This window comes from Squalius cephalus, assembly GCF_949319135.1.
Source record: "Squalius cephalus genome assembly, chromosome: 5".
NCBI lineage: Eukaryota > Metazoa > Chordata > Actinopteri > Cypriniformes > Leuciscidae > Squalius > Squalius cephalus.
Window position 1 is genome coordinate 7,107,532 of NC_137126.1, and position 15,129 is coordinate 7,122,660.

At 38.9% G+C, this 15,129-nt stretch overlaps 2 protein-coding genes across 2 annotated transcripts in view; one reads left to right on the plus strand and one right to left on the minus strand.

The window, feature by feature from the left end:
- lhfpl7 (LHFPL tetraspan subfamily member 7) overlaps nt 1-15,129 on the minus strand; it is a 165,666-nt gene that overhangs the window by 119,126 nt on the left and 31,411 nt on the right. The gene's annotated exons all lie outside the window — the stretch shown is intronic.
- On the plus strand, nt 826-3,920 carry LOC307159404 (uncharacterized protein). Its single transcript, XM_079872751.1, has 3 exons — nt 826-985; nt 1,087-1,255; nt 3,776-3,920. The coding sequence occupies exons 1-3, from the start codon at nt 856-858 to the stop codon at nt 3,900-3,902; spliced, it is 426 nt and encodes a 141-aa protein (XP_079728877.1). The 5' UTR covers nt 826-855; the 3' UTR covers nt 3,903-3,920.

The window sequence follows — 15,129 nt, forward strand, 5'->3', positions numbered from 1 at the left end:
ACCACCTCCAGCAGCCCAGGACTTGACACACAGTGGGATGACAACTTCAAAATTCCATGGGGTAAATTTCCTGAGGAAGTGATGCATTCTCTGGAGAGGGGTAAAAGGCCCGGCACAAAACTGAGGCGGCAAATGGTCCGGATTGTTGTCGCTGAGATGATGGAGAAATGCCCTCATGTAGGAAAAAAGCATTCAACTGATGTTGCAACAAAAATGGTGGCAAAATATAAAAATTCTCTCCAAGATGTAATAGAGGGCGATATTGTTGGAACAGGCTACCATTCCCTTGTCAAACAGTTGCAAAACAGAATAGAAAATGTGAGGCGCACTTCAACACCCAAAATAAGAAAACGAAAACATCAGACTGATGTCTCAGACCAGACAGACGAGATTCCATTAGAAGAGACCGCAGCAATGCAGGACACTTACGGATGCATCAAATGGAATGTAAAATTTCTGCCCATTGAAGAAACTCAAGAGAGCCAGCAGCAAAAGATGGAAAAACTCCAGGTGATGTTCCAAAACTCAGATGCCAATCCAGAGGAGGTAAAATGTCTAATGAAATCCACGTTTTACACACAGCGTCAACATGTCAACCAGGGAAAAAGTATCAAATGCCTTCGAGAGGAGTGGCCGTTTTGGTTTGATGAACTTGGCATGTCAGTCCACTTCAAGGAACTCACTGGAATTGACCTCAAAGAGACATTCACACGAAATTTGGATTTGAAAGGAAAAAGGCTTCTCGATTACATGACCACAGTTTGTGTCAACAAGAGCAAGAAGTTCCTTCAGAATTATGGAAGGCTTCAGAGGATGCGGGGACTGCAGAGTGGCTGTTCAGATGATGTGATAGAGATGCTCCTGCTTCTGCTCAGCTACTTTGAGGAGGAGGAGGAGTCCATGTTCTTCCATGTAGAAGATGGATGTCTGGCAGAAGAGGTCCAACTGGAGCAAGTGCCTCTGACACCCACTGTTATTGTCTGTGGTAAGTTTTTTTTTTTTTTTTTTTTTTTTTCCACTGTTTATAGAATTGTAGATTGAAGTGCAGAGCTTATTAATATAACCTGTTAAATAATTTGTTCATAGGACAGTCCTGCTATTCCACAACAAGGTACATGCTGAGTCTGGATCAGATCCTAATCAACACAAACATCTCCTCATTCATTTCTGCATTGTGCCTCATGTTCGGGAGCTACTACTGTTTTAACATTCATTATCCATCTGAGCTGGCTTCAACTCTGGAGTTTCTTCAAAGGTGAGTAAACATGGCTTTCTTATTACTACTTTCCCTGGTCTAGTCTGACACACACACACACACACACACACACGGAGAGAGACAGACAGACAGACACGCATGCATTGCACATGCATACATAGATACACACGTGTGCACACACACACACATACACGCATGCCGACAGACACACACGCATACACTTACACATTCACACACACGCATATAGTACAGATTACTGACAGACAACATACAGACACACACACACACACACACACACACACACAGAGAGAGAGAGAGACAGACAGACATACATGCATACATAGACATTCACACATTGACACACATGTATACAAACAGACAGACACCGGCGTGCATACACACCCATAGATAGACATACGCATACATGCGTACAGACGCACAGAGACATGCACTCAAACAGAAAGGCATGCACACAGACACACATGTATGCATGCAGACAGACACACATACATTGACACACATATATTTATATACAGACAGAGACACAGACACATGCATACAGACAGACACGCACGCAAACAGAAAGGCACGCACACACACAGAGGCATGCACGCAGACAGGCACACACAGATCGAGACCCATGCACGCTGTTGAGGCTATCCTATAAGCCTCGGCATAGATGGCATGGTGTTCTCAACGCGTAGCAGAAAATTCTGAGTCCAAACATTAGCTCTCTTTGGGTGGTGTTCCCGTTTATTATGAAGGTAAAAAAGGGATAATTTACATAAAATGATACTTCACCAAGTGCTGAATATTAAAGTGCTGTCGTGCTGTTGGTAACCTGAGTGCTCAAGGCTACGGTAAGAACCGTGTGTTCCTCGCCATCCACACCCTTTCCTAACTGATTGCAACACCTGTAAATATATCTACCTCCCAGACACATGTATGTATGTATGCACGCATACAGACAGACAGGCACGCAGACAGTAAGACACACGCACACAGACCGACATGCACACAGACAGACAGACACATGCATACATTCTCTCTCACACACACACACACACACACACACACACACACACACGCACACAGACAGACATGCACACAGACAGACATGCACGCAGACAGACAGACACACATGCATACATTCTCACACACATACACACAGACAGACAGACACACATGCATACATTCTCACACACACACACACACACATACACACATACCGATTACTGACAGACACATATACAAACAGACAGACACTCATACATGCAAACACATGCATGCATACACACACGCGAACATGCACGCGCGCGTGCACACACACACACACACACACACACACACACACAGTGGTTTGAAAGAGTTTGCCCCCTTTGTAAATATGATCAAATATGGCTATAAAAAATAAATCTGCATTTTTACATTATGAAATATGATATGATAATTCTTTTTCCAAGATAACCGTTTCTCCTATAATTCCTGATGAGTTTGGAGAACACCTGACAAGAGATCAGAGATCATTCCTCCATACAGAATCTCTCCATCTTGTTCTCCGTTATAAGATTTCTAGCACAGGCTGTCAGGTTTAGATTTTTTATCTGGGGTATAAAATATACCTTGGTATCAATATCTTATCTTGGTATTTGATCGAATCCGTGATGCCATGAATCTGAACAAGATGTTCAGGACCTCTGGCAGAAAATTAGGCCCACAGCATTAAAGATACAGCAGAGTATTTCATTTTACACATGAGGTCCTTTTTTATCCCTGTGTGCACCAAACCCATCTTAAGTGTTTGCTGCCAGAAAAGCTAATATTTTTGTTTCATCTTTCCATAGAACGTTTGAAAATAACTCGCACTACTGGAACTTCAAATGGCCAGGGTTCTATAGTCAGATGAAACAAAAATATTAGCTTTTCTGGCAGCAAACACTTAAGATGGGTTTGGTGCACACAGGGATAAAAAAGGACCTCATGTGTAAAATGAAATACTCTGCTGTATCTTTAATGCTGTGGGCCTAATTTTCTGCCAGAGGTCCTGAACATCTTGTTCAGATTCATGGCATCACGGATTCGATCAAATACCAAGATAAGATATTGATACCAAGGTATATTTTATACCCCAGATAAAAAATCTAAACCTGACAGCCTGTGCTAGAAATCTTATAACGGAGAACAAGATGGAGAGATTCTGTATGGAGGAATGATCTCTGATCTCTTGTCAGGTGTTCTCCAAACTCATCAGGAATTATAGGAGAAACGGTTATCTTGGAAAAAGAATTATCATATCATATTTCATAATGTGATTTATACAAATACAAATCCCCCCCCCACTTTCAATTATTTTACTTCAATGAAAGGTTAGACTTTTGCAGATTTTTAAAATAAAATATCAAAAGGATTAAAGCAGGTTTATTTTTTACAGCCATATTTGATCATATTTACAAAGGGGGCAAACACTTTTTCACACCACTGTGTATATATACACGCATATATACTGTAGTTTTTTTTTTATTGATCAACTAAAATGTTTAATATGCTTTTATTCTACAGGTGTTTTTTCTCAATAAACCCAGAAAAGGGAACCAAAGTACAGAATAAAAACTCCAAGCGCCCTCTCAACTTGAACCCTCGAGTCCTCACCCTGATACAGCAACTCTCCGATCACGAGTGGTGTTAAGCCTAAATGTGGACTCTTTCTGTTTGTTTGAGAAGAGGTATTGTTTTCACTTTAAATCCACAATGTGTATTATGGTTAAGTAAGGCACTATGTAATTTTGTTTTAAACTCTTAAAGGTGCACTAACTTTGTCTGTTAGAGGGTACGTAGGTATCTTGCATTTATTCAATTAGAACTGTTTTTAATGTCCAAAAAATACCTTAAACATGCATTCTTACTGTAAGAGGGCTCGCCTCTCCACAGATCTGACCTGTAACTTGATCTATTGGCATCACCTGATTGTCTCTATGGAGATTAGTTGTATGCCATACTGTTGAACATTCCAGACAGGGAGAGTGTGGGTTGTTGTGAACTGAGTTGTTGTTGTGCGCCTGGCACTTAAACTTTGTTAAAAAAAAACAAAAAAAACTTTTCAAACTTAGTTTGAGAAAAAAAAAATGCATCCAATTGTTTACAACTATTTTGATGGCTGTTAAATAAATTTTGCAAAAGTGATATTTTTGATGGCTGTTAAATAAATTTTGCAAAAGTGATATTTTCCTCTCTTGTCTTATTTCAAAGTGTATTTTTGAAATTTACCACAATATAACTGCATTATTAAAACATAAAAATACTGCATATTATGGATATTTTATGTATAATATACAGGACATCTCCATTTAGAATGCAAAGTTTTACTGTTGTTTTACCAGTTTAAATTAGTTTTTTGTTTGATATTTCCCTGTTAATTTCATCATTTATTGATGCACAATAAGCAATTATTACATGTAAAAAATACAGGAAATTGTCTATTTATATACAACACAGTTATGTGAAATTAACAAACAAAAATTGTAGACTTAACAGTTTTTTAACGTGATTCAGCCGTCATTTCATTCACTGTAAATCAATTTACATATTTCGTCCGTAAAGTTATCTACGGTGCTGCTGTATTTTTTACAGGAATTCTCTGGTAACCACAGCTGCCAGAGTTTTCCCGTAAAAACAACAGTTTTTTTTTTACAGTGAATGCTGTGTGCTAAATGTGCTTGTTGTATGTGCGTCCATATGATGGTATTTTTTTACCAGCTGAGAACTTAGAAAGAGCCTATAAGTTGAGTCAAAACAGCAGCAGGAATTCCTCTGTTGCAAACACAAATGAAGATCTGCTACAAAGAGACGGTGTAACTGGGCAACATAGCTCCTATGATGAGAAGAACCAGGTATGCTTGAGCATTCAGTCCTTTTTAGGGTCGCATCTTGTGACATCACGTCCTGTTTTGGGTTCATTTATATGTCTTTGGTCCATGTTGCTTTCATTTTTCAGTCGAACCGCACCAGAGTTTGATTGGAAGTGGACTGTGAACCCCTGAAAAGGTGTGCACCAGGGTTCAGTTTGGTTGTTTGGTGCACACCAGGGTTCAGATGGCAATGTTCACACTTATTCAAATGAACCGCACTAACAGAGCAATCGCACCAGGGTTTGTTTTAATCGAACCAAACTTGTCAAGTGTGAACATACCTTTATAGCAGAAGAATTTTGTGCACAAGTTATACCGTATATACTAAATTTATAGTGCTTGACAGCCATTGATCACTGCATTGCCTTTTTCATTTTACAAAAGTACAGATCGAAGAACCTGGAAAACCTCTACTTTGTCATAAAATTTGATATGGCATAAGGCTGTGTAAATGATGACAGAAACTTCATGTGGGTGAGTTATTTCTTTAAGGGGTGGAAAATGATGTGAAATAACTGGAATGGTTCATCCAACAGTCAAATTCATTTCAAAGACCCAAATGTCACCAACATCACCCTCACTTGTCAATGAATGAGGACTGCAGCAGTAACAAAAAGATGAGGTTTATTATTCTGTATTCTGGAAGGGTTTTATATTTGACGGAATTTGAACTTTATTTACTAGACATACAGACTGAAAATCAAGATCAAGGTTGAAGCTGTCTTGTTACCATGGTGAAGTATTTTCTCATATATGTGAACCGTGTGTGTGTGTGTGTGGATCAGATCCAAATCTGGCTTAGCTGTAGTTAATGTTTTTGAGGGCTGAAGGACTTTATGTCTATATAGACTATATAAGTGAGAGCCAGAGCTCTAACACACCTCCCTCTTAATTGGCACTGCCCGCTTCGTCTCTTAAGCTCTAATACACATTCATTTTCTCACAATCGCAAGCTCAAACCCACATAAACCAACATGCACTCACCTCAAATTATTTGTTTTATCTATTAAATTAAAACTATAGAAAACATCCTCTTATAAAGGATAAAGAATTGCAAGAATTGACCAAGTCTACTCTTGGCATTGACATTTAGTGATTTTGCCCATGTTGGAACTCTATAAATCCCGGTTTCCCTATTGTCCTTCCTGTAAGAATTCAGACATCTATTGTATGCTGCACCTCTTCCTTGAGGCACAGAGCAATCTTCAGAGTAAAAAAAAAAAAAAAAAAAAAAAAAGTGCTTGGAGTGTTTTAGTATTTTTTTATAGTTCAGGTTCCAATGTACAAATGGAGAAAAATACTGATGCACTATTTAAGGTTCAGATGATCACACTTGTGGAAGAGAACATCTACATTTAGGAACACTTTCAAAAAGGCCGATTTGCTGGGGAACTTACTTTTCATGTACTGGTCAATTTAGAGATTTTGGGATATTTTGCTTCCATAACATGTCTTTTTTTGGACTAATGTAAAGAAAACATCCAAAAAAACACATTTTAAATATTTTTTTTATTACTTTTTTTCTATTTGCATCTGTACATTTCAATTACAAAGCTTATTTTTAAAAGCCATTTTCTCAAATTGAGTTTTTTCTTATGCACAGAGCCATACATCTACATTTTCAGTATCATATATGTGACCCTGGACCACAAAACCAGTCACATGTCGCACGGGTATATTTGTGGCAATAGCCAACGATACATTGTATGGGTCAAAATTATCAATTTTTCTTTTATGCCAAAAATCATTATAGTCTAGTAGCCAGCCCATAGAGCCCAATTGTGAACCCGGAAATGTTGAGTACACCAAAGTTTTATTGCAGAAATGTGAAGTATGGGTCCCCAGCATACAGAAACTGCCGGATGCTAATTTACATATGTTGAGCAATTTGCATAATTAGCATAATTAGCATTATTAGCTTAATCGTCCATTTTGACCACATAATTTGCACTGTATGGGCAATTTCTACAATATGTGAGTGGTTTTAGAGGTTTTAGAGGATGCTGATTTCATTTCTGGCACTTTCAGAATTCAAAATGGTAATTCTATAACAAATGTAGATAAATTTAGACATTTTTTATTAATTTCGGCCAAAATTTTAGGTTATTTTCATGGCAAACACAATAATCTCACATTTCAGAATCACAAGAGCTCTTGCTCTTTGATGTGAATGTTGCTAACCTAAATTTGTTTACATTTCTTGAGGTCCAGTTATGTTTTTATGCAAATAAGCTGTTGCAGCTAGCTGGTGTAGTTGTAATAAGTATGTTGTAAAGCAAGGGAGCATAGTCTAGTTTTAAAGTCGAAATTCACCTTGCAAATATTTTTTTCTTATATCACCTTAATATTCGTAAAAGTCAGTCAAGGGATTTAATGTTGACATTTTAATGTTGATATTACTTATGTTTTCACATTAAGATAAAAGGTGGACAGAGTTATAGTGGCCGTATTGTTCAATACATTGTGAATTTCTAGTCAGATCCATTTTGTGGGTGAATCTGGTGTTCTAAAATTAGTTACCATTATTTAAAAATATCGGATTCTTCTTTTTTTTTAATTCAGACTTCTTGTGGTTTGATAAGGAAAGGATTAAAAACAGTCGATATTCAGTGTTATTGCTGCTTTTTCAAGTTGTTGTGGAGGATTATTTAACCATTCAACTCTAGGGTTAAGTACTTTCAAAACAAAGAGAGATGGTTTGATCAAGTCGAAATGTAGGGAAAGAAGTGTCTGTTTGCTCCATGCAGTGGAAAAGTGTGCAACTTTAAAATATCTGGGTCCAAAGGAATCACTACTATACTAATTAAGAGCTCGGAGACACAGCCATACATGAGACTTTGTCAAACATTATTGCTACTGATGGTGCTTCATCAGCTTCTGTGCCATGTCACAAATCTTGCTATAGCTCATATACTACTAGCTCTAGAAACGTGAGCAAACGCAAGTCAGACTCATGTCAGAGTCAGCCAGGAAAGCGAATCATTCGTTCTCAACTCTCTGCCTTTGATTATTCAAAACAGTGCTTGTTCTGCAGTCTTATTTGTGAAGAAAAAGACTCTAAAAATCCTAACAGGTGGAATCCAGTTAAAAAATGTCAGACTTTAGATAGGCCAGGCCTTCCACCCTTGAAAGATGGGATTTTGTCTAAATGTGATGAATGGCTAGCCTAGAAATCTAGATGCACCCTAGCGGCAGCAAAATTTATTTTAGCAACTCTCCGTTGACTTTCGAGCTGGAAAAAACAAACTCTAGTCAGGCCAATCAAATCATGTATAGAGTTGGTGGGCAGGCTTAACTATGACGGCAGAGTTGTGACGGTTCTGCGTGAATTCCCTGCTACTTGAAAACAAAGAATGGCGGCTGCTGCTGGCGAACAGCGGTCTTTCCAATCGGCTTTGGCTGCGACTCTGGAGGACTTGGAGTTAAGCTTTTCTCTGAGAAAAGAACAAAGAACGGCACTTAAGTCATTCTTAAAAAAGGAAGATGTGTTTGTAGTTTTGCCGACCAGATACGGCAAAAGTTTAATCTATCAACTAGCTCCGCTGGTGGGCAAACACTCTGGTTGGTTGTATCGCTATCCTATTGCGTGCAGAGGGAATCTGAAAGACAACCGTTTACCCCGCCCCTCGGATTGAGCCGTGCCAATGGTGAGTTGCCAGACCTAACATCTTGATGTAGGTCTGGCTTGCCAGGCTAATGAACGGCAGGATGATTGGGCAGAAGTTGTGAAGCTACGGGTGAATGGCATCATGGACCTACCTGCAGCTGATGCTCAGTATCACTCCAAGTGTTACAATGCTTTCAGGAATGTACCTATTGACTCTAACGCAATTGCTAGTAAACCAATTGACAGCTGCCTAGCTTCGGTCATAGACCACATGAGTGCAAACAAGTCAGTGACTTGGACTGTCTCCAAATTACATGATGTTTTTGTAGCTAATTCTGGGAGTTTGTGCCGGAAACAAATGCTAGCCAACCTGTGTGATTATTATGGTGATGCCGTTATTGTACTGAGAGTTGAAGGATGTCAGACGATTGTTGGCTTTAGGCCGTACATTGCTAAATAACTCAAATTAGTAGGACAAACTGGCCTCTTCAATGATGACGATGATGATGTCGACAAGTTTGTCAGAAAAGTGCGGGGAGAGGTCCAGAATATTCCATTGCCTCGTGAATACGACCTTGGCAGCTTTAGGCATGAAAGGGTCATTCAATATACAAGTCCAACTCTCCTAAGACTTGTCTCCAGTCTTGTGTCCAGGGTAGAAACGGTGACCAAACCAGCACTCACACTTGCTCAATGCATCAGCACATCCGTAAAAGCTGGAATCACACAACTTTGGGGCTAGCTGTAAAACTTCATCATAAGGTAGTTCAGAACTGGTTCGGGACCTAAATGAGCATGGTCTTGTTGTAACATATGATGAGGTCCTCCGGGTTCTGGAAATCAGCTGCCAAATACGCCTCAGATGATGCAGATACACTGAAAAAAATGATTTGTTGAATTTAGTGGTTGCATTCAATTTATTTTACCTACATTTAAACAAATGCATCAAGTTGAACTAAAATTGATTAAGTTCAATGAATATTTTTTTTCAGTATAAGTACCTGCGGGTATGGACTGAAGAGGTGCATTGGCCCTGTTCACAGTTGGGGTGATAACTTTGATCTTGTAGTCTTCACACCCAATGGTTGCCGCACAAGACATGCCATGGCCACTCAGTTTGTGCAAAATCCTGCAGGGATCCTGTTCCTTGGAGTGGCGACTCCAGACGGTGGGATTACGTCACTAAAAGTTCCCTGTCTGACAAAGCTCCAAGCTGAGAAATTCTGTCCGGTAGCTAACAGCAGTCTTGCCATTGAACATTATACAGGCCCTAAGAAGCTGACTCCACCCGCTCTGAAAGAAGTGCCAAGAACAGCTACTGTCCAAGAGAGCATCCGAGAGAGGGCTTCTAGAGCACAGAGGAGGGATGATGCTTCCATTCTAGGATGCTTCTAGGATGATGCTTCCAGTCCTCTTCCCCTGGACTGGTCAGCCTACAATGTTGTGCAAGATCGTCACAGTGATGAAGGTGTGTCTAAAATGAAGAATATAAGTGTCTTTGGACCATTGCTCGACTCACCAGGACAGACGAGGATAGTGAAGATGATGAGGCTGCCCTTTGTTAATTAATTGTGAGGCATAGAAGTTTGCCTGAAGGTGGAAGCCAGTGTGTGCTTTGTGTGGTGTGGAGGTGAGGCCCTCTTGGTTAGCCTTTGGTGTGGCGGGCTGACCCGGGTTGGCCAGACTCAGTTTTAACAGTCTTGCATCTGGCGGAGTTTTAACTAGGTCCCCGTTGGATCTTGCGACTTGCGGACCAACCTGGACAGCCCTTCTGCCAATCGGGAGTTGCCCTAGCGACTTGCGTGGCCTGTCTTGAATGGCATGTATACAGTGACTATTTGTACATAGTTTGTTGATCACACATGGTGATGGGCTTAGGTGATGTCATCTCATTGGGTGTCTTAAAGAGCTACCCCATCAATATGTATAGTACAGTTGCAGGATCCAAGTTATGTCAAATACCCGCATTGCTTTTCCCTCCAGAAATGCATAACATTCAGCCTAACAAAGATTCATCGTTTATCCAAAAAGCAATTTTGAATCTCCAAAAGTATCAGGAGGGGATTCAGCCTCACCACACCCTAAACAATGCATCAATATTCACAAGAGCACTCAATATTCTGTAAGTTGTTTTGTATAACATAAAAAGAACCTAAAATTATGACTGAAAGTAATCAGAATTTGCCTAAATAAATCAAAATATGTAATAAAATTAGCTCTTTGAAATCTGAAAATGCCAAAAATGAAATCAGCATCCTCTAAAACCTCTACAACCACTCACATATTGTAGAAATTGGCCATACAGTGTAAAATATCTGCTAAAAATGAACGATTAAGCTAATAATGCTAATTATGCTAATTATGCAAATTGCTCAACATATGCGAATTAGCATCCGACAGTTTCTGTATGCTGGGGACCCATACTTCACATTTCTGCAAAAAAACTTTGGTGTACTCAACATTTCCGGGTTCACCTAGTTGGCTACTAGACTATTAGGATATTAAGTAAAGATCATGTTCCATGAAGATATTTAGTAAATTTCCTACCGTAAATATATAAAACATTTATTGTTGTGAGTGAATTTAGCACAGTCGAGAACATAAATGGACAACTTTAAAGGAGATTTTCTCAATGTTTCGATTTTTTTGTACCCTCAGGTTCCACAACTCTCAGCCAAATATTGTCCTATCATAACAAACCATACATCAAGTGAAAGCTTATTAATTCAGCTTTCATGTGATGTGTAAATCTCAATTTCATAAAATTGCTCCATGTGACTGGTTTTGTGGTCCAGGGTCACATATATCACTTTAAAAAACATGGTGAAAATTGATGGCTATTGACAGTATTCATTAAGTGATAAATACCCTTTGTAAAAAACCTTTAGCTAATATATGTCTAATATATGTCTAATAGCTCTAATATGTCAACAAAATTAAACAAAAATTCTGAACATGGCTTTATCCAATGTTCAGATTTCTGAAGACGTATGCAAATAGCGCATATTACAATATATAATGCCTCAGTTGCATATTTAGACGTTTCAGAACGGTCTTATCGTATTGTGATTGACTTGGAAATTATGGTGATATCTATTAGTTAAAAGTTTCACCCTATTAAGGTGTCTTGCCTTAGAAACCCCAAAGAATGACAATGGTTTGGAATGGTATCTTGGAGCTAGAGAAAACACAGATGCTCAGTGGCTTCAGGGGAAAATTATGCAACTCCTCTCCTCAGATCAAAGATGATTTGATTGAAAATGATATAACCCCTTTAACACATGGCAAATTATAGAAATTAGCTGAAACAGGATGCATCTCAAGTACGCCACTGAAAAACATCACATTAGTGAAGTACTTCACGCAGTACTAAAGTGTCCTGACCAGCATGGGTTAGTCATTACTTCACGCATGCAGAGTAACATGTACGAGCGTCTGTTCTTAGCAGCCCTCCACTGTGTTTTACCTCTCGCTCATCTCCTGTTCTGAGGGGTAATAGCAACACCAATCACTATAAGTGTCTGTTCCTGGCATGACAGCTCTCTCACTTTCTCCCCCTGTAGTGTCTCATCAAAGACAGCCCCCATTAGTGCCGTAACAGACCTTCATAAACATCACTTCTCATGTGAGACTGTGGCACGGCTCCAAAACATTCGCTCCCCCCTCTTCTTGTTCTCCACAATATTTTTATCCTATCCATGCATTCTGACTGATTTATTGAAAGGAATGTTTTGTGTTCAGTACATGTGATTTGTACTTTTCTAAACTTTCGTTCATTCATTTTGGGTGAACTATGCAATTAGCATTGATTAATCGATCAATAACATTCTTTTTTCTTTGTTCTACAATAAAAGAGCACATTTTTTAATTAGAGACTTTTTGAATAACAGAATCGTTTTTTTCTATCCCATAATATGGTGAGTCAAATATAAAAGTGATCCCGACCAGGCAAAAGGGGAAGTGTTATGGAAACCTGTTTGAAAAGCCATTTTTGGCAACCCAGGGAATTAAAATCACACACAGAATAACAGTAATACACACAGGCAACAGTAATTATCAAAAGGTGAACATTTATTAATAAGCAAGAACAGGAATGTACAAAAATATAGGCAACAGTAAAATCAATGTGTACATGTGTATGTGAGTGAGAAAAACTGCAAAAAAGATGACAACTCAACAATTATACAGCTTATACGGTGAAACGAAATTGCTTTTTAAATGTTTAATATTTAATTACATTTATAAAAAAATTTGACATATTTGGCTTATTTTTTTCTCACACAAACAAACAGCATTTTTGCAACTCTCTTTGATGATGCTTGTGAAGCAGAGGTTACGCACTATGGGCCCTATTTTAACGATCTAAGCGCATGGTCTAAAACGCACGGCGCAAGTTCACTTAGGGTGTGTCTGAATCCACTTTTGCTAGTTTAATGACGGGAAAAATGGTAGGCGCGCCAGGTGCATGTTCTAAAAGGGTCGTCCCTATTCTCATAATGAGTAATGGGTGTGTTTTGGGATTTACATGCGTTAAACCAATCAGAGTCTCATCTCCCATTCCCTTTAAATGCCAGTTGTGCTCACACCATGGCAGATTCGCTATTTCCATGACGGAATTTGATAGTGGAAAGACCGAACGCGTCTCCAGAGCGCAAACGAAACTGCTCGTGCGCGAAGTAAAAGTGCGCAAGCAGACCATCTACGGGACAAGCCGGATTCCACCATATCTTTATGTTCACAATAATAATCTTTTACATTGTAATCCTTTTATTTTAAATATTTGGCATGTTTGTGTGCTGCTGTGCGTCCCTGTGTGTTTAATAAGCAGAGTGTACGCACGTTGTGGACCTGCCTATAGGCGCACACTACTAACGTGCGCATTAAATAACAAAAAAAATATTGCGCCATTGACCAGGTTTCAGTTGGTCCTCAAAATAGCAACGCGCCAACAATGCACCAGAACACACCTCGTTTTCAGACCATGGGCGCACAAATGGACGAAAATCCATTTGCTATTTAAACAACGTGGCGCAGGACGTGAAAATGATAACTGCGTCGGACTGAAACTAGCAAAAAACACTTGCGTCGCGCTTGGCGCTGCATTGCGCCGGGTGTAAGATAGGGCCTTATACCTTTAAAGGGGACCTATTATGCCCCCTTTTACAAAATGTAATAAAAGTCTTAGGTGTCCTCAGAATGTGTCAGTGAAGTTTCAACTCTAAATACCCCAAAGGCCATGCCCAAAATGCCCCTTTCTGGTGGAAGCAAAAACAAACTGTTTTCGTTTGTGTGTATGTATCTTTAAATGCAAATGACCTGTTCCTCCCCGCCCCGCTTTCCAGAAGAGGGCTGTGCCTTTACAGCTAATACCTTAGATATTAGCTGGGACTGTATGATACACAAGCATTTGTAATGCTAATACAGCTAATACCTTAGATATTAGCTGGGACTGTATGATACACAAGCATTTGTAATGCTAATACTTTGTAATGCAGAAATCCCTCATTTCTGTAATGAAAACTTCCTAAAATAAATTCTAGTCATGCAAAATCTAGACTAGAGACTACGGTATGTATGACACAAACAAGTTAGAGATAATGGGAGGCTTGCAGCACCGGCCTGTAAGCAATGTAGTAGTTAGCACAACGGCAAAGTGCTGACATTAAATAATTTAAACATTTTAAAAAGCAAAAGAAGGCATCTATTCAAATTAGCCTTATGGGATTCAGCACCAAATGTTTGTAATCTATCCGTGATAATTACCACATAATTACTGGCAAAGTCCAAATGCTTTTGCAATTAAAAGTAAAGGAAGGGAGTGGAGAAGAATTGTGATCCATAATTAATTAATCCCTTTCTCCCATAACCGATTGTGTGACTAAATAATTGTGGTTTTTTTTTTCCTCTTGGACTTTGATTCCTGTTTCAGACTGGAATGCAAATCAGGGAATTGGGTTTCAATGTTTTTGTTTGGCAGCAGAGTAGCCTGAAATTTCCCATAACATTCCAGATTAGGGAGACTCTTCTCATTCAGTGAAAGTCAAAAGGTAATACTACACTGACCTTTTGTTGGGAAAGAAAAATCCCAGTGTTTTGTCATGCTAAGAGGATTTGCTGGAAAACTCCATTTACTTTTAATGCGAGTGAAAATATAAGGTGACACATTTGATCCAAACTACAAAAAAAGAGAGCTTCATTCTCCATCTCACTGGCAGGCCCAGATGCGATCAGTTTTGTATTTTTGCACTAATTTAAAAAAAAAATCTGGATTTAATGGATTTAAATGTGTTATTTTTTTTATGGATTATTTTTGTTTTAATACATATACATATATATATAAACACACAAGTTAAAAACAATGAAGAATTTGACCCGCCATAATTTATTAATTTATGCCAATA

What these genes read in the sequence shown, in the direction of transcription:
- LOC307159404 (XM_079872751.1), top strand. Translation starts at nt 856, where the DNA reads ATGCTCCTGCTTCTGCTCAGCTACTTTGAGGAGGAGGAGGAGTCCATG. An exon ending in ACCCACTGTTATTGTCTGTG is followed by an intron (nt 986 to 1,086) that starts GTAAGTTTTTTT and finishes ATTTGTTCATAG; the next exon opens with GACAGTCCTGCTATTCCACA. An exon ending in ACTCTGGAGTTTCTTCAAAG is followed by an intron (nt 1,256 to 3,775) that starts GTGAGTAAACAT and finishes TTTATTCTACAG; the next exon opens with GTGTTTTTTCTCAATAAACC.